Here is a 25862-nt window from a genome sequence, read left to right on the forward strand (position 1 = left end):
TTGGAATTATTACCAAGGAAACTAATGCTGTGAGGTGTCCATAAAATGTATACTGAAGATACTTCATGGTCTTAGTTGCCTTGGCAATAACTCTAAAACAACCTATCCAGCAAGTCTTGATTTGTGTGTGAGCAAAATTTTTTCTGGGAAGGAAAATATGTTTGCCCACTAAGGTCAAACTGGTGTAAGTGTTAAATTCCACACCAAAGGATCTTGTAAATTCTACCAAATGAATCAACTAAGCATTCAAAATGATTCATGCATGAATCAATCACAATACACTTAGAACAATCAAAATGTTAAACTAAAACGACAAATGCATATTGTATACATTTTCAATATTTTGGCACTATTATTACTATTGTGTACATATTTTTTTTTTTTGGAAACAAAGGTGTTATAAACAATCCACTACAGAAAACAAATCTTACAGGATCACGTATAGCAAACAATTATTTTATGATTTTGAACCATAACTTCTTTTCTGTTTTTTTTCACTGAACTTTTCCCCCCATCTATTTTTCACATATATTTAATATACTAAATATTTATTAAATACTTAATTACTTCACTTAATTTAAAAAAAACACTAAATACTTACTAATATCATTAAAATGTTGTGCACATTTAACTAGAAGGATTTTTGTTCTTTTTCCTCCCCGTTACCAACGCCCAAGGAAACAGATATTCTTTTTGTGTATATTTCCATCTTATTTTCACTTCCAAACCATGGCTGTGTTGTAGGTCTATCTAGTGTCTTGTTGTGAGCTAGTATAACAAGTTTAAAAAGTTATACCAAATGAAAAGTGAGACAAACAGCACAGCAGTTCTAATATACACTTGTAGTATGTTTAGTGAGTTGATTTTCTCTTTTAATTATATTCATTGGTAAACTTAAGTGAATAAGAACTTTCATGCTGTCTGAATGAGCAGAGTGATTTCATTAGCAATAACAGTAGGATAAAAGAAAACCTACTTTATCATAGATTAGTGGTTTTCAACTACAAGTGTAGTTATGAAGATCTGCATCATAGTTAATTTGTGGAAAATGAATTAAACCCTGTAATAGTTTATCCCTAGTTTCCATTTCTTTATAACTAAAACTAAATATCTCTTCCACAGTATAATGCAAGAGATTATATCTTTTCAATCCCTACTACCTCTTTTACAAACAAAACACTTGTTCTCACCTCTTCACATCCTAGAATATCAATTCTACAGTTCATACCATTGAGGGGAATTTGTACAATTATCTCAAACAAAACTAAAAACTGTTTAGTTATAAGAAAAAGAGAAAGAATAACCTTTCAGTCATAAAGTTTAAAAAAAAAAAGTAAAGAAACAATTATACAAATTTCACACTAGCTCAGCTTATAGCATAATTTGTATCTCTGCAGTTAGGAAAAAAAAAAAAAAAAAAAAAAATCGTTGGTGCAGATATAAATTGCACTATAAGCAATCTTATAATCGTAAATGAGATTATCAGCTGGTAACTTCTGTATTCTTAAGAATGCTTGCTTGAATAATTCCATACTAGTATGTGCATGGATGGAACTAGCACCAGCAAAATAAAATATCAAAATTAAGAATGCACATGTAACACTAAGTTACATAAATTCTGCATAAGTAACAGAAATTCTGAGGTGAAAAGTTATGGGTATTCACCATAGGTTAAGAACTGTATGGGGATACAAGATAATCTGGCAGTATTAGGAGAAAGATGGATAGTAGGAGAGACAAAAATGGGCTCAGCTCTTGTATATATCATCTTGTAGCCAAGGTCTATCTTTTCTCTTTTTTTCCCAGTCTCATGCAGCTGAATAAACAAGAGACCAAATGGAACTAAAATCTAGAGACAACTGGTACCTTTCATTAGGCCTTGAGTTTTTTTTTTCAATGCTTGAGATTGCTCTCCAGTCATCCATGCAGTTGACCATTATATCATAGAGAGGATAAAATGGCTTGTACAAAACTCTCATAATAAGAACAGACAGAATTTTATTAGACCCTGAAAGCACTTTCTAAAAATAAAAAACTGATTGGATGAATAATAGATTTTCCACAATACAATATCATAAAGCGTTTGGATGTTATACAGCAGGTTTTCAAAGAAAGTAAAAAAAAAAAAAAAAAGCATGTTGCTTTTCTAACTTTCCATAAATGATATTTTAACTTGTTAATTATAAATATCAAAATTCTTTTCCCATTGCTATCAGGTGTGTATGTGGGAGAGAGTACTGGAAAAAAAAAATCTGCATAAGAAACAAATTCTGAGGTGAAAAATTATGTTACAGTTAAGTACTCATGAGAATACAAGAGAATCCAGCAGTATTAGGGGAAAGATGGATAGTAGCAGATACAAAAAAATAGCCTCAGCTCATGTAGCCTTGTTCTGCTATTAGTAATAAAATGCTCAACACATTATGCTGTCTGATCCAAATACACAGGGCATGAGGACAACCATAGAATGTAAGCTCTACTGTTTCTAATTGAAGTACAGATTGAATTCTGATGTTAAAGCTCTATTTGATGGCATTTACTGGAAGGAGAACATATGCGATTCTCCAAGCAAGATCATTCTGTTAGGTTATTCTGGGCACTTCAGTATGTCATTAAACAGAGTACCATTGTTGGTAGACAAATGTGAAATTTGTGGCAGAGAAGGTTAAATATTTCCCCATAATATGTTCTACTATTATCAATGGAATGAATGTCAGTGTCAGAATGATGTAATAGCCTTACAGTTAAGCACAGAATGCTGTGCTTAACTGTAAATAGTATTCATGAATAATCTGAGCCCTTGAGCTAGTGTAATACTTTACATTAGCAAGAGATGAAAACCCAGGGAGTAACACAGAGGATCTGTCCATATGATCAGTCTGTAATATTTTATGGATTTTTGAAACTATATAGCTTAAATAGTAGAATTTTATTACAGGAAGCCCTAAGCCTCCATGATAGTTTTTTGATAGTTGAAGAAATTCCTTTTTAACTTCTTCATATCCAATGAATACAAAAAATTACAGAGATTTACTATAATTATTTTTCTTTGGTTCTGTAATATCTGTAATATTTATTATGCACAGCTGAATAGGAAGATTATAATTTTAAGTACTATGGCCAGTCTTCCAATTTCAATGCTTTTGCAATAAGTTCTTGAGCTGGGAGTATTGGACAGATGGAGAAGAGAATTCCAAGAACGGCAAGAGGTTTTTCCTTTCTCTCTCTCTCTCTCTCTTAGGGGATAGTCCAAAGGGAATGCCTTCAATGTCCCTTCTTCCAAGAACTTTTAATTTTGTTCTGCCAGCAGTGGCAGCAGTCCACTTACTTTGCTGAATTTTTTCACAAAAAATGTACATTGAATTATTATTTCTTAATTTCCTTCATAGGTGAGTGAACTGTTATCCCTCACATAGCATACAAATTGTCAATTTCTTGCAAAAAATAAGGTTGTACAGGTATGCAAAGAAAGGGACTAAAATGGCAACCTTTCATCTCTTATTTTGAATTCTGACAAGAAGTAAAAAAAAAAACGCACTGATTAGGAAGCAGGCAGTTGTATCAGTATAGGCTCCTTTAATGATGGATGGCAGCTTCCTGCTCCAATGTGCTGGAACAGATTAAATTTTACTACTCAGCCCAGAATACCATACATTGTGCTTTTGATCACATATCTCAATGTGCCTTGAATGTGTTGTTGATGATGCTAAAAAAAGGATCTTGTAAGTCATTATTAGAGAGGGAAATAGGCCTCGAATTATTGACTACTGTAAGGTCTCTATGAGATTTGGGAATTAGGATGGTACTGCTGGCTACAAAATAACTCATGAAGAGAAAGGAATCAAAAGTTTTAACCAGAAAAAAATCCTAGACCTCCCCTCCCCCTAAGTAAAGTTCTATTTTTAGACCATTTGATCCCACAGATTTCCTTGTGTCCCATTGTTTGTTGGCTTTAGTGACTTCAACTGCTATGATGGATCAATCAACACAACTGTGGAAGGGAAAAGACAAGCATCAATATTCCAAAGGTTGTAGTTTCTGCCCTTGTTTTCAAACAACGTTCAAAGTGTTTCTTAAAGGAATCAGGGTGAAGAAGAAAGTGTGGTTTATGCAGAGTGGAGATCTTCACCCTCCAATTCTATGAAGAAAGAGTCCTTTCTTCATAGAATTTGGTGAACTGTCCAATGAAAGAGTGCAGCTAAAGGGTTAAGTGCTGATGTAGTCTTATTTTAAAATTCGTTTCTTCCATTTGTTTCTACCTTTCCAGTTTTATCTCTGTTGTCCATGTTTGTAATGATGTCACGAATGCATATCTTTGTTGGTTTGCCATGTATCAGCTTCAATCTTTATACAGGTCTTTAAACTTTTATCCTACTGAGGAAATTACATTCCTTTTCCCTCACTATGCCTCAATTCATAAACCTTTAGGATGATAGCTTCAGTTTCAAACTTAATTTAGGATATTGAGTTTGCTTCTAAACAAGTTTTAATTTATAGCATTCAAAAAAATACTTTTTTGTGCACGTATTTTTTTTATATACAAAACAAAAATAAACCTTTTTTTGGTAACAAAAATAAACAATTTCATTTTGCTAAGGCCTTTATTTCTTACGCAAATCTACACTCTTATTCAATGCTAAATAAATAAACTAAATAAAGCTATAATGTCAACTGAATATGAATTAAATCTTAATTCACTCCTATATCTAATGTGTTTTATAATTTTTACTGCACACATTTAAATGTATATCTTTCTGTTCATTTCAGGGAAAAAAAAAATCTCATACTTGCAATCATCCCAGCAAAAATACTTACTTGTATCGTTTGCTTTGAAAAGTCAGTTGACTGTTCCTTCTTTTGGATTTCTGTTATAGCACTGATAGCTGATAACTCAGGGGTGTTATTTTTAAGCTGATTAGAAGGATATGTATCAGGCTCTTGTGGCTGAGAAAGAAATGTAAAGTGTGTTAAAAGAATAATTCTACGAATCTTAATAAAATGATAAAATAATAATTTTATGATGTTATGTACAATCAATGGTGATCACGGAAAGGAAAATCAACACCAAACATAAAGATTTACTTTTTCAATTGCAGGCAATTTCAAGTAGTGAGAGGGGAAAATGAACCATAAGATGTACTGGTGCCTATTGTCCTAAGGTTCTAGTAAGGAAGAAGTATAGGACAGCTGAAAAAGGAAAAAAGCTGGTTCTTATTGACTAACCTACGAGGGTGGCCTGAAAAGTTCTTGGTCTAACAATGAAAAAACAAATTTATAATTTCAAAATTATTTTTATTTTTCAACATAATCTCTTTTAAGACTAATACATTTATTACAGCGATGCTCCAGCAACATTATTCTGTTCCTGTAGTGGTTCTCAGTAAGATCTGCAAAATACCTCTCTACAGCTGCAATCACCTATTGATTCAAAGAAAAATGCTGACCAGCAAAAAAGAGTTTTAGTTTTGGGAAGAGACAGAAGTCAGAGGGAGCCAAATCTGGGGAATAGGGTGGATGTTCCAACAATTCATAGTGCAAATCCCTTAATTTTCCCATTGGTTCATTGTCCTGATGAAAGATGATTTTTTCTTCTGCACACCAGGTATTTTTTCACAAATTTTTTCATCTAGTCTGGTTAAAAGATGGGAATAATATTCCCGGGTTATTGTTTTACCCTTTTCAAGATAATTAATAAACAAAATGCCTTTAGCATCCCAAAACATCGATGCCAGGACCTTTCCTCTACTGATGGAACTGAATTTGTCTTGTTTGGCACTGAACAACTGGCTTCTGTCCACTGTTTTGACTGCTGTTTAGATTCTGGTGCATATGGTGAATCAAAGTCTCATCCATAGTAATAAATCGACAACACACAAAATCAGTTTTATTCTTATTAAAATGCTCCAAGCACTGTTCAGAGATTTTCATGCAAGTACATTTTTGATCTGCTGTGGGCAAGCACAGCACCCATCTAGCACAAAGCTTTTACATTTGCAATTCTTCATGCAAAATATATCCTACATATTCTTTTGAAATATCTATAGTCTCAGCAATTTCACGCAATTTGACTTGCAGGTCATCCTTCATGTGAATCGTCTTCAAGGCTGGTACAGTTACATTTAAACTTGGCAGCCCATTTCTTAATTGTCAAAACCAAAGGAGAAGAGTGCCCATAAACTTTTATGAAATTTGAATGAATTTCTTTCGCCGTTAAACCTTCTCTTACAAAGAATTTTATAATCGCACAATATTCAATTTTATCCATTTCAAGGGATACAGACAACTTGATTAAAACAAACTACTTGATAGAATAACTTGCAATTTCACACGGATGCTTATGGCATATGTACCTAATTAGAAAAAAAAAATTTTGCAGATACTGTTGCCATCTATGGTTGAGGCTGAGAACTTTTCAGTGTACCCTTGTAAATAACAGAGTAGGAAATGAATCCAAGACAGTAATATTTTCAGACATTTGAAGAAAAGCGTAAAGCTCTGCTAGATTTCTGTTCAGGATATGGACTGGCCATTAGTAACAAAATGGACCAACATAATAATATGCATAAATTCATATGGGAAGGATATGCAAGTTATCACTTAAGCTATCCATGTGAATTATTTTCCTAATATATCTGCTAAGATTTCTAATCATACAGAGAAAAGTCTTATCAATTATGCCATTATTGATAGTGCTATGTTCAGGTTAATTCAGGATACAAAAGTAAATAGAGGATTTGAAATGGGAGGTGAGTGCTATTTAATTTTGTAAAAATAAGTATCGCAGTGAAAAAAAAAAAGAAAAAAAGAGAGAAATGAAGGAGAATGAAAACAAGGAAAACAAACCATGGAAATTCAATGACCAGATATGAAGAAAAAATTTACTGATTCAACCAAGGAGGTTGATATATAGTTGATATGATAAAGTTGTCTACTAAAGCACTAAAATCAGAACTTCATGATGGACTCAAGAAGTTTTAGGGGCAGTTCTAGAAAATAATAATAATGAATTAGAGATAGCTGTTGGAAGTTTTTCCACTTGGTTATGCTATAAATTAAAGATAGCAAGAAACGATATACTTGGTATCTTTAATTTATAGTATGACCAATTGAAAAAGCTTCAAACAACTATCTCTAATCCAGAATATTTTAATACTAAGTTGTGACAACTCTTGGCTAGTCATATATGAAAATATGACTTTGACATTACTTCAATCTTAGTATCACCTCTGTGTCTTGCTCCCACTAATGAGACCTCAATAAAGGCCAAAGCCAGTCTGGATAAGTGACCCTTCCCATAATGCATAACATTACACATGCCCATAAGGATATGTGATTTGCATTATGGGATACCAAGGCGAGTGATATGAAGTCATTAGCTTCTATATACAAGTTGCTCTTGAAAACACTTCAGGCACAGACTTTGTTTGCTTACTCTTGGATAAAGAATTAAACCAAGTACTTGTATATAATTTGTTGGTATCTTTAATTTATAAAGGCTTTTGATAGATTACCGCATGATAAGTTGATAGTCAAACTAGAGCAAATGGGACTGGATATTAGATTGGTGCATTGAATTGGAGACTGGCTATCTGATAGGTATGAACAAGTTGTATGTGGGGGAGCGATATCCAGGAAAAGGAAAGTTACTAGTGGTGTGCCTCAGGGGCCTGTTTTAGGACCATTGCTATTTAACTTGTATATTAATGATATTGGTGAAGATTTGGATGGAGATATTCAGTTGTTTGCAGATGATGCAAAGTTGGGATGAACCATGAAGAGTAGAAAAGATGTTGTGGCCTTACAAGAAGACTTGAATAAATTGAGTGATTCAGCACGGGAATGCGAGTTCAATGTTGAAAAATTTAAGGTTTAAAAATTTGGAAAACAAAAATGGGATGCAGAATTTATGCTTGGTGAGGATATACTATCGGAGGTGGAGGAAATAAGAATCTGGGGGTGATAGTGGATAAGGATCTGAAATTTAGAGGACACATAGCCAAAATTGTGAAGACAAAACAAAGACTTCTGGGAATGATGCGGAGGACACTGACTTGTAGAAGTAGGGAGATTCTTGTTCCATTGTATAAGGCTTTGATTAGGCCACACATGGACTATTGTGCCCAGATTTGGTCACTGGGTTTTCAGAAGGATAAAGAGATGTTGGAAAGGGTCCAAAGACAACTGACTAAGGTAGTTTCTGACCGCTGGAATGTCTAGTATGAGGAAAGATTGAGAAGATGTAATTTGCAGTCTGGTGGACAGGAGGAAGAGGGGAGATAAGATAGAGACCTACAAGTTGGTAAAGGGTTGTTATAGAATCAATGCTGGAGAGGTTTTACAGAGAATAGTGGGAGATCAGAGGAGAACCAGAGGAGTGAGAAGAAGGTTTTTTTCATGCAGAATTGCGAATGATTGGAATTCCTTGCCTGAGAGTGTGGTGCCTGCAGAGAATTTAAATATGTTTAAAGCACGGTAAGATTAGCTGTGTGTGTGTATGATAAAAAGACTTCCCATGATGAGTCTTTGACTCCATGGGGGGGTCTTGGATAATAATAATAATTATTATTATTACATAACACCTCCAGGGAGTCCAAAGACCCATTGAGGGAGGGCATTTACTCTACAACTCTCCATCTCCACCAACCGCAAATACCTTCATCATCTACTGCCAACCACCACCACTAGCATTTTCATAGATAATCACAAATATCCATGCCCACAGTAGGATTCGAATCCGCAACCTTTTGGCTTGAGAGCGGAGAGTATATACAATCAATGCTTATGGTTAAAAAAAACCTGAAATATGTAAAGGCAATTGGAGGACCAAGATATCATACATATGTTTCAAAAGAAACACACTTCGAACATGGAGATATAATAGTTTACAGTTAATTTTATCAGAAAATGATTAAGAGCTAGTCAGAAAGTGAAATTCCAGATGAGCAAAGCAGAGTAGAACTTTCATAGTGTTCGTTTATGACAAATAAGACTACTATCTACCACAGAAGACTACAACAAAACTATCACCATCCCATACATTAAAGGCACATCTGAAAAGATATCTAGGGTGCTTAACAAACGCCAATTGTGCACCGTATTTAAACCTTATGTGAAATTGGCAACCTCTCATCCATTCACCTAAGGACAGATTCACTCCTTTATTACATCCAAGAGTCTATGAAGTACCCTGTTCATGTCATTGAGTCAACTACGGACAGACAGGAAGAACTGTGGACATCCACCTCAGTGAACACAAAAAATATATCTGGCACTTTCGCTATGGCAAGTCGGATCTGGCAGCCATGCTTTGGATACCCGGCACACAGGATCAATTGGAAAAAAACAAAAGTACTGCACATAAGCTTCTACAACTCAGAGAGGTTGTTCCTCGAATCAACAGAAGCCTTAAAACATACTCTAAACTTTAACAAGTATGGCTGTATAAATCTATCAAAGATTTGGGAGACAGTCATCCTAAGACCAAATTAATATTTATTTTCTTTCAAAACTTTGGAGTACTATTTTTTCAAAACTTTGGACTACTGTTTTTTTTTAAAAAACTTAGATGGCACCTTATTAGGACTTTAGTCACTAATAGAACACCAATCGCTAGAGGAATCTCCGCAGGTTCAACTGGACTGCATTTCAGAAATAAATCGATCAAACCATTAGAGCAATTCCACCTATTCCTAATTGCTATCCTAGATTTGTTAAACTACTCAAATCTGCTGCAAAAGCCTCTATCCCTAGAGGCTACAGAAAACAATATATCCAATGTTGGAGTAGAGAAAGTGAGGAACTCCTAGCCAAATATGAGGAAACTGAAGATCCAACAGTTGCTAAGGTGCTCATATCAACCCTGGATAAAAGCAGAAAGGAAAGATGGATTTCAACCATCAACAAACTCGATTTCATCACATCTAGTCGGAGAAGCTGGTCACTTCTGAGAAAATTAGGTAGAGCAGAGGCAACGACACACAAAACAACAGAGATAACTCCTGATCGAATGGCTAACCATTTATTGAAAACTTCCAAGATTCATCCCAGTTCTACGAAAAATTGCTTTACAAGCTTCCATCAGACAAATCCTGAAGACAGAACCCAAGCTTCCTGAACTCGTACACCCAGTATCTCAGGAAAAGGTAAAAATAGTCTTAAAACTCACCAAAAATGGCAAAGCTGCAGGAGTGGATGGTATCCTCCCTAAGTTCCTAAAACACCTTGGTCAACATGGCCGGCTGCACTTTTCTCAGAAATTATCATGACTGGGAAACTGCCAAAGCTGTGGCGGGAAGCCAAAATAATTGCTGTGCCAAAGACAGGGAAAGATCCACATGATGTGAAAAACCTACGACCTATCTCCTTGCTTTGCACCACCTTTAAACTCTTTGAAAGAATTCTCCTTAAAAGAATTTCACCACTCATCGAAAGAGCTCTCCTGACTGAACAAGCTGGCTTCAGACCAGGAAGAAGTTGCTGTGACCAGGTCCTGACCCTGACAACTCAAATTGAAGCAGGCTTCCAGAAGAAACTTAAATCTGGAGCTACTTTCATTGACCTAACATCAGCTTATGATACTGTCTGGATCAGGGGCCTCCTCCAAAAACTAGGGAATATTGTAAAGGGCAAAAAAACTTTACAACTTTTGAATCTATTCTCTCCAACAGAAAGATCTGGGTCCATACTGGCAGAAAAAAGAGCAGGCCCAGATTCCTTCACAATGGTCTTCCTCAGGGCTCTGCGTTATCCCCTTTACTTTTTAACATCTATGTGTATGATCTACCTCATACCAGATCAAGCAAGTATATGTACTCCGATGACCTAGCGATCTTACATCAATCCACCTCCTTTGCCAACCTAGAATCAACCTTGAATACAGACCTAAACACTCTGGAAGAGTACTTCAAGCAGTGGTATTTGAAGCAAAATCCAACAAAAACAGTGTCCTCAATATTTCACCTGTACAATGCAGAGGCAAATCAACAACTCAACGTTTCTTTCTGTGGAAAAATGGTGGAACAAGAGCCTCACCCAAAATATCTTGGAGTGAGCCTGGACAGAAGCCTAACCTATAAAAGGCACATCATCAACCTCTCCAATAAAATTAAAACCAGAAACAATATCATTTCAAGGCTTGCTGGAACAACCTGGGGTTGTTGTGCAGAAGTCCTAAGGTCGTCTGCACTAGCCCTCGCATTCTCTGCAGCAGAATATTGTGCCCCTGTCTGGGAAAGAAGTGCACACACTAACATTATATAACTGGTAATTAGCTTATGGAATGAACAACGCATATAAAGTATATTAATTAAAGGCAACTTTAATGAATAACTTCTATATTTTGGCAACGTCACGTTGCCATCTTCAGGAACATAAAAATATGGTATGTGCATGCAGGCACTAACAAAAGCAAATGAGGTAGAAGGCAAGAAACTAATATTGTTCCTAAAGTCCTAATGGTGCCCTCTGGCGGGCTAATTTGCCTTTAATTAATATACTTTATATGCGTTGTTAATTCCGTAAGCTAATTACCAGTTATGTATGACCAACGTATAAGCCTCGCTATTAGAATTACAATCATCCACAGAGATTCCATCGCAAGAAAGGCCACAACGTGGCAAAATTAGGTTGAAGATATCGAGTCAACTAAATCGTCTGACATTCCTAAAACGTTGCCGGGATAACAAGGAAATCCCCGATTGTGTTAAATTGAAGCACCGTTTTACTTCACAGAAAGCTCTTCGTATTTATAATCGCACTAGCTTCGCCCTATTAAGAGAACAATACCGTGACGACTGTTCTCCTTGCCGACAAAAACAAAACCTTACGGGCGCTATGCTCGGCCATGATCTTTGGACGATTCTTTATGACATCTCATGCACTTTGGCAAGAAAAGAATTCGGAAAAAATAAGTAGTCAGCACTTGAAAAAATACGAAAACCTGATAAAAAATTCTACTTCCTTACCACAGCCACCATTCAACACTGTAGTCAACCTCTCATCCATAGTTTTAAAGCCTGAAGCACTCACCACACTTTCATGTGGCCACAATTTCGCCCTAGCTCCTAAAAGAATACCTGCCGAGGAAATCATGATCCAAATAGAGCATGGGATTTGCAACCTTCCTAACTATATCACCAACAACGTCAGACTGGATGTAGCTGGTGTTCTCACCAAAGCAAAACCTCCAAAAACCAACTTATCCAAAGACGAATATGCAGCCCTACTAGAAATGAAGAAAAACAAAAAAATAGTAATCACCAAAGCGGATAAGGGAAATGCCACTGTGGTGCTTAATCAAAAGGACTACAAAGGTAAGCTTAATGCTTTAGTACTAGACCATACTACTCACCTCCCTATTGAATATAATCCTACTAGCTCTCAGATTAGAACTCTCCACAGACTCCTTAAGAAAGTCACTAACAAACTAAAACCTTATAACTCTAGACCCCCCCCCCCTGATTATATGGACTCCCAAAAATACATAAACAAAATGTGCCATTATGTCCCATCCACTATGGGACGTAATGGCACATTGATTCCCCCACATAAAAATTAGCCAAACATTTAGCCAAAACACTCACACACTATACTGGCAACACACATAAAAAACTCAGCCCACTTTAAAGCCAGTATAGAAAACCTCTCACTCCAACATACTGACATAATGGTCAGTTTTGAAGTCTCCTCCCTATTCACTAATGTCCCACTCAAAGAAACCCTAGAGCTCATCCAAGCCAAGTTTCCTCCCGATATCTCAGCCCTATTTCAGTTCACAATGACATAAGGCTATTTCGTTTGGCAAGGAAAATTCTACAAACAGATAGAGGGGGACATCCATGGGTTCACCACTTTCCCCACCCTTGGCCAATTTCTTTATGGAGACCTTTGAAGAGAAAGCCTTAAACTCCGCCCCACAAAACCCCACTATTTGGCTTCGATACGTAGATGATGTGCTCGCTATTTGGCCACATGGCTGAGATACACTCCACTCCTTCCTAACACACTTAAACAACCAACACCCCAAAGTTCAGTTCACCTTAGAAAAAGAGGAAAACAACACCCTCCCCTTCCTAGACACTTTAATCACTCGTCAGTTTGATGGATCTTTGGTTTTCTCTGTTTACAGAAAACCCACCCATAATGGCAGATACATTCACCAGCAATTCCCACACCCCTCACAACAATATGGGGTTATAAAAACACTATATAACAGGGCAAAATTAATCTGCTCAGACGACAAGGCCCTAACCACTGAACTAAACCACATCCTCAACACTTTCTTAGCTATAATCCCCCAAAAAATACTAAAACCAGTAACCCCCCCCTTCACAATAAAGATTACACCAAATCTATCACCATCCCCTACATCCAGGGCACCTCTGAGAAAATAACCAATATCCTCCAAAAATATGACCTTACTTCTTGTTACAGAGCATATAAAAAGTTGGCATCCCTTATCCGCTCTACCAAAGACCAACCACTTCCCCTAGACCTACCTGGTGTATACCAGGTCCCTTGCAGCTGCAAATTGTCCTACTTTGGCCAAACAGGCAGGACAGTAAATATCAGGATTTCAGAACATAAAGACTACATCCGGTTTCACCAGTACAGCCACTCTGGGCTGGCAGACCATGCCTTAGATACCCACCATAGAATTCGTTGGAAGAAAACTAAAATAATACACCGCAGCAAGTTTAAGTATGAAAAATTATTCAAGGAATCATCAGCAGCTCTAAAAAACGTTCCAAAACTCAACAAATTTGGGTGCATGAAACTACCCCAAATTTGGAAGACTTACATTATGAGAACTTCAGCCCAACGGCCAAGACAACCAAAAAGTCCTAATGATGCCCTCTGGCGGGCATCATTAGGACTTTAGGAACAATATTAGTTTCTTGCCTTCTTCCTCATTTGCTTTTGTTAGTGCCTGCGTGCACATACCATATTTTTATGCTCCTGAAGATGGCAATGTGGCACTGCCGAAATATAGAAGTTATTCATTAAAGTTGCCTTTAATTAATATACTTTATATGCGTTGTTAATTCCGTAAGCTAATTACCAGTTATGTATGACCAACGTATAAGCCTTGCTACTAACATTATAGACACACAGCTAAACTCTACCATGCACACAATTAGTGGGACAGTGAGAAGCACCCCTCTCTCCTGGCTGCCTGTACTATCTAACATTGCTCCACCAAATATATGGAGAATACAAGCCTCGATTAAGGAATTTAATAAAGCGATGAGCAGTCCACTCCTGCCCCTGCACCAGACTCTTATGAATCCACCTAATCTTTGCCTCAAATCTAGAAAGCTCCTCTGGTCCATGGACGAACTCTCTTCAGCTGTGCTGCCATCAGTATCCGACATATGGAAAGAACACTAGTCTAACAATCTCCCACAAACGGCTTCCTGGTAAAAGATCTCTATGCTCCGCAGCCTGGTTTTGCTCTTCCTAGGAAGATTTGGTCATCAATACACAGGATCAGAACTAATCAGGGCAGATGTGGCTACCTTCTAAATAAATGGGGGCTGTTAGATCACCCTTTTTGTGTTTGTTCGCCAGTGGCTCAGATGATTACTCATATTGTGTATAACTGCCCAAGGCACCAATTTCAAGGTGGTGGCCTACAGGACATCCACAAGGTGATGGATGAGGCCTTGGATTGGCTTTACAGACTAGACCTTGACCTGTAGTTGGTATGCTCATGGTGGTGGTTATGGAGGAAACAGAAGATCACGGTCCCATCTCACCATGAAGACATTATTCTCGTAGTCACTCTCATAGCCCTCGTCATAGTATCAGCAGAACTCCACATGTTAGAAGATGATAATGCAATGTGAAATGAGCCTCCTCTAATGGATCAAGTTTCTCACACAAGACAACTGCTCTCTAATTAAACCTCAGATACAGCTACATTTATGTTGTGAAGTGTTGTGAGAACATTCAGCCTTGTCATACTTGGTGCAGCAGGATGATAATTGCCCCTGGCTTGATTCTGACAAGTTACTTTTGCTTTATTTTAATCAAAAAAGAAAGATTTAGAAAACAGGTTGTGGCTTTTATGTAATAAACTTTTATATGTTGAGATTTTCATCATTTGTTTCTGGAAATTGTGATTGTACTTTTCACTTGCCAGTTTCATGTAGCCATAAGCATAAATAAATAAAGGACTTTAGTCTTGTGTTGCACGCTGCAATTACTTGCACTAGCCCCACTGTCACACCAGATTGTGGTTGTCTCGCATTTGTAACAAGCTTTGTTTGTGTGCTCTGAAGATTCTGGATATAATACCAGTGAAATATTAGCTTTCAAATTAATAAATAGTTATTTTCTTATCAATCTGTGCTTGCATCAATACTGTTAAAATCCAATTCAACATGTGTGACGAACACATAAGTCTTTCCACGCAGGTATTAGGTATTAGAGTGTCTAAAGAAAATTCATGGACTTATTCATGGAAGAACACATAAGATAAATATTAAAAAAGTTGCAAAATATTCTAAAGGCTACAGAAAAAAACTTAGAAATCAAATCAGAGGAGTGTAAATCACATACAGTCATAGAGTAGCAGCAGAAAGTTCAAGAGAAATGTAAGAAGTATATACAATCAATGCTTATGGTTAAAAAACCTGAAATATGTAAAGGCAATTGGAGGACCATGATATCATACATTTATTTCAAAAGAAACACTTCAAACATGAAGATATAATAGTTTACAGTTAATTATTATTATTATTATTATTTAGGCCTCCAAAGAGTCAAAAGACTCATCGCAGGAGGTCCTTCCTAGGAAACACAAGTCTATCAAGACTCATTGTGGGAGGTCCCTCCCAGGAAACACAAAGTCCACCACACCACTCCCCAAACCCATTGACCATTCTCACTCTCACCACTCCATCAGGATTTTATCAGACAATGATTAAGAGCTAGTCAGAAAGTCAAATTCCAGATGAACAAAGCAGAGTAGAACTTTCACAGTGTTCATTTATGAAAAATAAGACTAATACAAAAAGGATGAACTTGGACAATTCAAGTAATATGTTCCCATTCTTTACTTTATATATAGTATTAAATTCATATTGTTTATGAAACCTTCAATTAGGTACCAATGACAAAAGTCAGAAGATTGTTAATTTAAAAGGAAGCTACTAAATTTAAATGAGTTTATGCATGTTAAGCTAAAGTGCTTATTGGTAGAAATAAATTTGTATTTATTCCTAGATAATGAATACAATATGAGAAGGAATTGTTAAGAACTTTAATGTTAAATTTATGATTGATTACATAAGGTTTTTATAAGTAATCACTTCTTATACATATGTTTATAGTTAAATTAAATATTGTGAAATTTTAAAAGGATTCATTAAATTTGTACAATAACATAGTGATACTGAACATCAATGCACTAATCCCCCAAAATACAAACCTGAAAATATCTAACCAACCAAGGGTAAAGAATTAAATTTATATTAATGTATAAGTTTAAGCCATGATTGACACAGGAATATTGGTTAGGTGTAAAGGGGAATAACAATAATTTTATTGCAGTTTAAGAGACTCACATACTCACACTCATTAACTAATGGCACAGTCGATAGGTACAATATAAATAAAAGGATGTCAATTAATGAGAGACTCAATAAAGTACAATAATAAAAACATAAGTTATAACAACTTTCTCCAACTGGTGAAAATTAGACAGTCCATTCACAATCATATCCTCTGATGATATAATCAGATCTGAGACTCAACACTCATGTGCCCACCGTTACGCACTGCCCAAGATTGTTGTCACTTACAAATTAGAGAAATTCATTCTCCTTATTCCCCAATGTTCCCATTATTTCAATACTGATTTAGTTGAAACCATCCATAATGATCACCCTTTGTTTGTTCACTAAGCCAAGTTGCCTATACATTTCTTTGTCTTCACCTTTCTACAGGCAATGGAACGTGTAGAATACACGTTCCATTGCCTGTAGAAATGCTGATTAGAAAACCAGTGAGTTTAATAAATATATATTTTTTCCTCACTTGGTGTTGTTTATACTGTAAAACATTATTATAAATCATCAACAATGCCTAAGCCTTTTTAAAAGTACTAGATGTTGCAGTAGTACACTTCTTTTTCACATTGTAATATGGGATGGTCTGCACTGTATTGATCCTTCAATTCTCTCTCTCTCTTTCATTTATCTGCTTTTGACAGCCTCAGAAACAAGCTGAATGCCTTTTCACTGTTTGTGTATTTGGTGTTTTGCATGTCCACACTTTTGTTTCGTCCTCTTTAATGACACATCAAGGCACAGATAGCAGAGCCACAACAGGCAGTTTGAGAAAGGTTGTATTTTTGATGCTTGAAGCATCTCAAAGAATTTGGGATGTAGAGCTAGAAAGTGCTGATCACATAGCTTGCTTTTAGTGATGTTGGAGGCTTGCGGGGGGTTAAATGCAAGGAAGATATTTATTCTTAAATGGAGCTTATGGGGGGGGGAGACATTATGATATCTAACTCTGATATTGCTCCTCTAAAATTGTTATTTACCAAACTAATATTGTATAAAGGAACTGCAATGTCAGAATGTATTTTAGACATTGTTTCTACTAGTATATTTGTTGAACAGATTTTTTTCACTGATTATGAGGAATTTTCTAATCTTCCAAAACTTAACAGTTGGATGAGGGTAATGTTATCTGTGAGAATCAACATGGATTTGTTAAGGGGCGCTCTTGCTTAAGTAATATGATTGCCTTTTATAATAAAGTGACAAGAGCAGTTGATGAGGGGAAAGGCATACACTGCCATTTTTTTTTTTTGGAATTTGCAAAGGCATTTGACAGTGCCACATGATAAGCTGATATTTAAGTTACAGCACATGGGTTTAGATGTCAGGTTAGTCAAATGGAATCAGGATTGATTGGCTGTCTGATAGATATCAGAGAGTTGTGTATGGTGGAGCAATATCAAGAAAGCAGAAGGTTATAAGTACTGTAACCTTCGGCTCAGTACCACCTGTATTGTTTAACCTTTATATCAATGACATTGTTAATGGATTGCAAGGGGAGAGTCAGTTGTTTGCAGATGATGTGAAGCTGGGAAGAGTTATTAATAATAGTACAGATGTTGCAGCCCTGTAAGAGGATTTGAAAAAACTAGATGGATGGGCAAATGAATGGGGGGTGTCAGTTTAATGCAGCAAAATGTAAGGTCTTGAAGTCTGGGATACATCGATGGGAGGCAGCATATTCGATTGCAGGAGCTGTAATGAAGGAAGTAGGGGAGACAAGAGATCTGGGGTGGGTGATTGATAGAAATCTGAAATTTAGGAGACATATTGCAAAAGCAGAGATTGCTGCAATAATGAGAAGGATGCTGACCTGCAGAGATAAAAGAGTTATCATTCCGTTGTATAAGACCCTGATCGAACTACACTTAGACTATTGTTCTCGGATTTGGTCCCCAGGATTTGAAGGGGATAAATTATCTGTGGAGAGGGTGCAGAGGAGAATAACAAAGATGGTTTCAGAACTGTACAATGTTAAGGAGAAGTGATTTGATCAAGACTTTTAAACTGTTGAGAGGCAGTTACAAGGTGGACACTGGAGAGTTCATTCACTTGGTGCAGCAGTGGGAAGGAGCAATGACAAGGGGCCTGGAAAGTACGAAAGGAAGCCGTGAGCAAGAGGGTGAGAGTGGTTTCTTTGTGTGGAGGGTGGTGGAACTGTGGAATGCATTGCCTGATAGAGTGGCAAGAGCAAGAATGGTCAATGAGTTCAAGGAGTGGTATGATAGACTGTGTTTCCTAGGAAGGACCTCCCACGATGAGCCTCTTGACTCCATGGAAGCCTGAATAATAATAATAGTACAGAACAAATTATTAGAAACAATGGTTCTCTATGTTTCTAATGTTCTTTCTTAATTGTTCATTGTATTGTTGGTTATTTTTATAGGTTCTGGACATAGTTGGGTTTGCCTTGTGAGGATACCAACAAATTTGAAGGTTCATGCCAGAGAGAGAGAGAGGTGTAGAATTCAGGAGTAGATTCATCCACCCTTTACACAGCCACATATGGATGTCCAGAGCAAGCAATGACTGCATTGAGAAGTGGAATGTCAGAGAAATGCTAGACACAGCATTGGCACAGAACAAAGTCCCTGGATCATGGAGGCCGACTTATTGTGACATCTTCCTTGCAAGTGAGTCCCCTAGCTGGGTCATCCAGGATAACCATCTGTCTTGTCGAATCAGAAGCCAAAGTAGTGTATGAACATCACCAGGATCCTGTTTCTGAATTTTCAAGGTTGCAAAACATGGCAAAAATGGTAGGAAGTCACTGAATTCCAGTGATAGTAGCCTGGAGCAGAGGAAAGTTAAAAATTATTCAGAAGAGGCAAAGTGGAGAGAATAAGGCCAGCAACATTACTAGAAGATTCCCTCTGCTATGAATGGTGTTACCACATGGAGGAGTCACCTATTTAGGCATAATTTGTAGTGAAGATAACAAACTAAATATGAAAATAGATAAGTGAATAAACAAAGCTAATATTGTGAGAAGCCATTGAAATATATTTATATGGACTAAAGAAGCAATCAGCCAAAATACTTAAGTGGCAGTATACAAAGTGATATTCGAACCAAGTGTAACTTATGGATCTAACAGTTGGGTTAGAAATAAAACTCCTGATCAAAAACTACTATACAAATATGAAAATTGTTCAGAAAATAATTAGGGAGAATGAGCACATGAAATCAATGATGAAGTCAAGAACTCGACAATCAATATTATTCAAGAATGTGTGGGCAAGGCTAATTTAGGGTGGCATGGTCACTTAAACAGAATGAGAAAGGAAAAGTTAGCAAAATATGTTTCATGGGAAAAAACCTAGAGGAACACCAAGAGCATCACAGTTAGTAATGCTACAGAAGAGTGAAATGTAATAACTAGCAAATATTCAAACTGACTTAAAAACCCCAAAATATGTATGAGTAACACTTGTTTTAAAAGCAAAAGACTCTTGACAGAACTATAAATCAGTGTGGTGTTTTAAACTCAAACTTGAGTTTTGAAACTTAATCTATGTTCTATCAGAACATGAGTTTCTGAACTAACTTTCATATTATATGCAAAATGCAATTTTTACTTGAAGACATTTAAACAAAAGTTACAGCTGGAAAGGAAGAATTTCTAATAGAAATATTCCACATATAACTTTTGTTTGTGTAACACTTGCCCTAAAGACAAAAAAAAACAAAAAACACTGAAATATTCAACATCTTTTTTTTTTTTTAACCATACAAGAAACAAACTCACCCAAGGCACTAAGCTTTGTACAACAAATCGTATTGGATTCACAGCATTTTTTATTATTTCCATTGCCTCTTTATGGGAGGCATTTCTGAGATCTATGCCATCAATCTAGGGGAATAAAATAACATGAAAATAAATAGATGAAATAATTTGAGTAAGAATAACTAATTTCTTTTTGTGTGTGTGACTTTATTTACTGCTACATGTAAATAAAACAGACTGGATAACTGCTGTGTATCACTACTTAAATCTAGTAGTTTTATTAAGGCAGCAATCAAAGGCATAAGAATTTTATTTCCTTATCATGCATCAGTGATATTTCCACTCACATCACCTCACTGCTAAAAAGAATAGCTCATCTTTTGATTCAAATTATAGTAAAAATACATCTTTCCAAAAGAAATACCTAGATGGTTATAAAATCTACTCCAGCCGTGGCGTTACAGAGTTTTACTCTGTAAAACTTGTAACTTAATTTATGAAATATGTGAAAGTGAATACTATAGAAAAATTACTCAAGAAAAGAGAAATTAACTCGTGTGAAATCAACCAACCATTCCATGGTTACCATGCCTTAGAAGAAAGTTCTCTGGTACATATTTAAAAGTAATGAATAATGTTATCCATCCCATGAAATTCTAAATAAGAATTAAAGCTTAAATCTGCATGATGTATGGAAACCACAATTAGATCCTGTAGTGCCTCAGATCTCTACAATGTAAATATTTGAACAATTACCAATAAGCAATACAAAAGAAAGCCAAAAGATGATGTTACACGTGCAGCAGTTCATGCATTGTTCTAGTGTCAATAATTAACGTACTCCATATCTTTATACTGTGGTATAGAACTCAGAAATCATCTCTGGAAGATGGCTAAGGGTATATGCATATAGTCCATATTCATATCGAGGCATGTGGATGGGCTATAATTGTATACTGTGAGTCTCTTCAGTTAATGTATTCAAAGATAGATATGACGTATTTGGGTATAAGTGACTAAAATGGGCTCTTCTTTGATGAGACTTGGATTCCCTTGGGAAGTCATGGTAATAATAATGTCCTTGCATTTGTTTTAAAGATTTGTTTTGATAAAGTTACTGGATTTAAGTAGTAAAATATTCTATTTAGTATTTTCACTTTAAATTCAATTAAAACAATCGCTGTTTATCAATGTTTATTTTGAGATCTGATGAGATTTTTCAGTAAGTTGTTATAGCAGATTTGAATGAATTATTATAACTACTTTCCAAAAAAAAAAAAAAAAAAGCAGATACATATCCAGATAGCCATTAACATAATATAATTGTTCCTATGAACTATGAAACAGTACAGCCTCCATAGCTCATTCAGTACAGAGCAGCCCTTTGGTTGGAAAGACCTGGGTTTGGTTCCCAATAGTCAGGTGAGGAACCTTTAGATGGTCTCTTTCAATGTAAGGTGAGTTAGCCAGTCTCATATGGTAGGGGATTTTTTCACCTGGAAACTCAGGTTTTTCATCCCCCAGAACAGGCAAACCGGTCCTGTGAACACGCATGAATTACAGTCATGAATACGTCCCAGCCATATGCTGGTCCCGAGCCAGGATGATATTGGTTGGGGGTGGGGGACCATAGTAAACTACCCTGTAAAAAATCTCACCAAGAACACTTCGTGGGCAATGCCTACAAAAGTCACCTATGGTTGAAAATGACTGATGAAAGGGAAAAACCACTACCACCATGAAACAGTAAATGAAATGTACATTTTTATCAAAAGAGCATAAGCAACATGCCATACAAAAAATGAAGATAAGAGAAATTTCCAAGAAACCAAAATACTGATTTTGCTCATGTTTCCATACAAGCTTCCTTATTAATGTTTCCTTATAAAAGCCAGATCAGCCTTTAAAGTTGATGTTATTCAATAGAAGTTTACTATATAAGTTAGAAATGTTCATAATGTAATGGTAAGTGCTAAAAAGGGAAATTTATAGAATAATTTTTTTGTGAGAAATAGCATAAATATAAGAAAATCATAAATTTAAAGCAATTTTCTTAAACATTTATAATAGTGAATTTCAATGATTCTCACCATTCAAAATGCTCTTTAATGCAATCTCATCCTTAATAACTATATTCATAGTCAATTAGCCATGTAATGCCTATATCACCTTCAAAATCAGGGCTTGAAAAATTTTGGGATGGTAACCTGTCAGGCAAATATCTCACTCACGAGATTATTATTATTACTATTATTATGGGCAACTCCAAGGAGTCCTTAGACTCATCGAGGAAGGCCCTAAACATCATGTCCATCACATCTATTCGACATTCACACAGTATCTATCATACTTTGCCTTGAACCCATTCACTGTCATAGCACCCACAACAGACTCTGGCAGCTTATTCCACTCATTCACCACTCTGAAAGTAAAAAAACCCAGCTCTGACACCCTTACTAACCACACTCTTTCCCAGCTTCCATAGATGTCCCCTAGTCCTCCCACCACCAGTCCTACTCTCAAAATATCCTCTGAATTAATCCTATAGAAACCCTTCAGCAATTTGAATGTCTCGATCATATCTCCCCTTTTCCGCCTATCAACAAATTTCTGCAACCCACAAACCTTCAACCTGTTTTTATAAGGTTCAGTCCATAGACCTGCTATCATCTTGGTCACTCACCTCTGGATCCTCTCAACCTCCTTCCTATCAAGAAGAAACCTAGGTGACCAAATCTGGGCACAGTATTCGAGAAAGGGGGGGGGTCTTATCAAGGCTCAATACAGAGGAACAGTAACTTGCTTATTTTTGCTCGTCAAAGTATTCTTCAGCATCCAAGTGATTTGATGATCTGATCTAGTCACTTTTGCAATGTGCCCCCTAAACTTCAACTCCCTATCCACCAACACTCCCAAGTCCCTGGCCTCATCAATCTCCTGGAGTACAGTTCCACCAATGTGATATACTGCTGCTAATCTTTTCATCCTAAAATGCATAACCTTACATTTTGCCACGTTAAATTGACATCCATTCTCCTTAGCCCAGACCTCCAATCTATCCAAATCATCCTGCAAAATTTTGACATCATGTGCATTCACTATTGCTCTACCCCACTTTGCATCATCAGCAAACAAATGAATAGTTCCTCTCAGATCCTTTCCGATATCGTTAATGAACAAATTAAATAGTAGCGGTCCAAGAACAGAACCCTGCGGCACACCACTAGTCACAGGCCTTCTTTTGGACTCTACTCCTGAATAAACTACTCTCTGATATCTCTCCATCAACCACTGTCCTATCCATCTCACCAACCTTATATCCATCTCCATATGCTGCAGTTTACTGATTAGAATCCATGTGGTATCCTGTCAAAGGTCTTATCAAGGTCCAGCAGTATCACTGTAGACCAATTACCCTTATCCAGTTCAGCCGTCACTGTGTTATAAAACCTGAGCAAGTTACTGAGGCATGATATACCCTTCACAAAACCATGCTGCCCCCATAAAGTATCTCAATTTCATCAATCCATTCATGTATTTTTCCTTTGACTACTTTCTCCAAGACCTTGACACTGACTCCTGATATGCTGATCGGTCGGTAATTTGCAACAGTAGTCTTGGACCCTCCTTTATGCAGTGGAACTATTTTCCCCTCTTTCCACACTTTCGGGACTAAACCAGACCCGAGACTCAGATTAAACAATATAGTCAAGGGCACTGACAATTCTTTAGCTGCTTCCGTGTAGATATACCGTCCAATCCCACAGATGTATTCAGATTAAGGTTCTGTAATAGACTATTCACCTCTACTTCATCCACCACAATTCCCTTATAAACTAATGGTTCCTTCATTCCTTTAATGTCACCACCTGGAAGATATACTCTTGCGAAGTGCTCACTCAGTATTTCCACTATATCGACTGATTCAGTGACCTCCCCACCATTGGCATTCCTTAAAATCATTCTGCCGTGTACAGTTTTTCTTTTACTTGGAGCATATTGAAAGAACTGTTTGGGATTCTCTTTAGCTCGCATGGCTAATTTCCTTTAATAATCCGCTTTTGCCTTTCTTACCAAAAGCGGAACCTCGTTACCCTTCTGGCCTGCCCTTTATACCGTTCGTGTGCCTGTAGGTCACCATTCTCCTTAAATTCCCTCCACAGTTGTTTCTCTTTTTGCAACTCAAGTTTAATGTGTTATTCATCCATTTAACCCCTACTTGATTTACTATTTGGACTCTAGGTATACAGTCAGCCATAACCTCCTGCAAATGCTTCTTGACCACTTCCCATGCCTATCAACATCCAGCCCTTGCAGTTTTACATGCCATGGCACTGAACCAAGCAATCTCCTAAGCTTGTCATACTTGCCAGCACAGTAATTCCACATGTACCCTGTTGGGTGTACTCTGCAATAGTTAATCACAGTCATATGTTTATTCCTAGACCTGGTAAATTTATAACTGTCCGTTGATGCTATGGCTAATTTTAACCCTACAAAACAACCACACTGAAGTAAAAATATGTTTACTACTTATTTAGTGATTATACATCTGTGAACCAAAAATTAATGCACTTTTGAAAGATACAAGACCAATTATTATTACTATTTTTATTAATAATACCATTTTTCACAATCTTTTCATTTTTAACACTTTTTGTCTTGAATCATTTATGGAAAAAAAGCAAGCAAAATTTTATGGTAAAAAATATCATTGGTAGATAACTAAATCTTTGAGATTTAGTTATCTACCGATGATATGTTAATAATGAAGCAGCATGCAAGATATCTTACCTCAATAATTCTATCTCCTCTGTTTAATGAGCCATTACGGCCAGCAGGACTATCAGGAACTACATTTTTAATAAATACACCAGAAACCTTTTGTCCTGGAACAGAGTTAAGCATATCAACATGGCCCCAAACAATACTGATACCCAGTCCTTGACCCGATTCCCTCCATAATTCCACCACCCTTTCTAGACCCCACTGACATCCTGGTGCAGAAATTACTGGACTACTAGGATCAGTGCTTGGAGGTGTAGGAGATACTGCTATGCTATTGCTATCATTCTTCACTTTTAACAGGTTAATATCCTGAGGTTTTGTGGCAGAAATCTGCTCACTTGTAATTTCATGAGGATGAGATTTCTCTGAAACAATATAATGAGATTTTGTCAATTAGATTTATTTGGCATCTGACACACACACACACACACATATATATATATACAGTGATTTCTCAATTATCCAACCTTCAAATAAACAAACCATCAATTAACTAATATCTGAATGGTTTAATATGTCATCTAACCTGAAACAGCAAATACCAATAATCTTATTACCTTACTAACCAACCATCAAATCAATTTTTTAATGAGATTGGATAACAGATTATTGTATATGCTCTCTCTTTCAAGGCATGTACAAATACATAAATACAGGAGTAAAATGACAAAGATTTATACTAAGAGCATGAAGAGAACACAACTATTCTGTATATAGAAGAGGAGGGAATGGAGAAACAACACCTTAATTAGGAAATAATACTCCATTCATTACAC

At 36.4% G+C, this 25862-nt stretch overlaps 1 protein-coding gene across 1 annotated transcript in view; it reads right to left on the reverse strand.

The window, feature by feature from the left end:
* LOC150108087 (multiple PDZ domain protein-like) overlaps positions 1-25862 on the reverse strand; it is an 859697-nt gene that overhangs the window by 251011 nt on the left and 582824 nt on the right. Inside the window, exons 19-21 of the mRNA XM_090415962.1 lie at positions 25093-25451; positions 20320-20424; positions 4816-4944 (exon numbers count right to left, since the gene is read on the reverse strand). Coding sequence (XP_090272088.1) covers positions 4816-4944; positions 20320-20424; positions 25093-25451 — 593 coding nt within the window. The remainder of the gene's footprint in view (positions 1-4815; positions 4945-20319; positions 20425-25092; positions 25452-25862) is intronic.

Source organism: Typopeltis vanoorti, chromosome 3 (assembly GCF_054136105.1).
Source record: "Typopeltis vanoorti isolate ZY-2024b chromosome 3, IOZ_Tvanoo_1.0, whole genome shotgun sequence".
Lineage (NCBI taxonomy): Eukaryota > Metazoa > Arthropoda > Arachnida > Uropygi > Thelyphonidae > Typopeltis > Typopeltis vanoorti.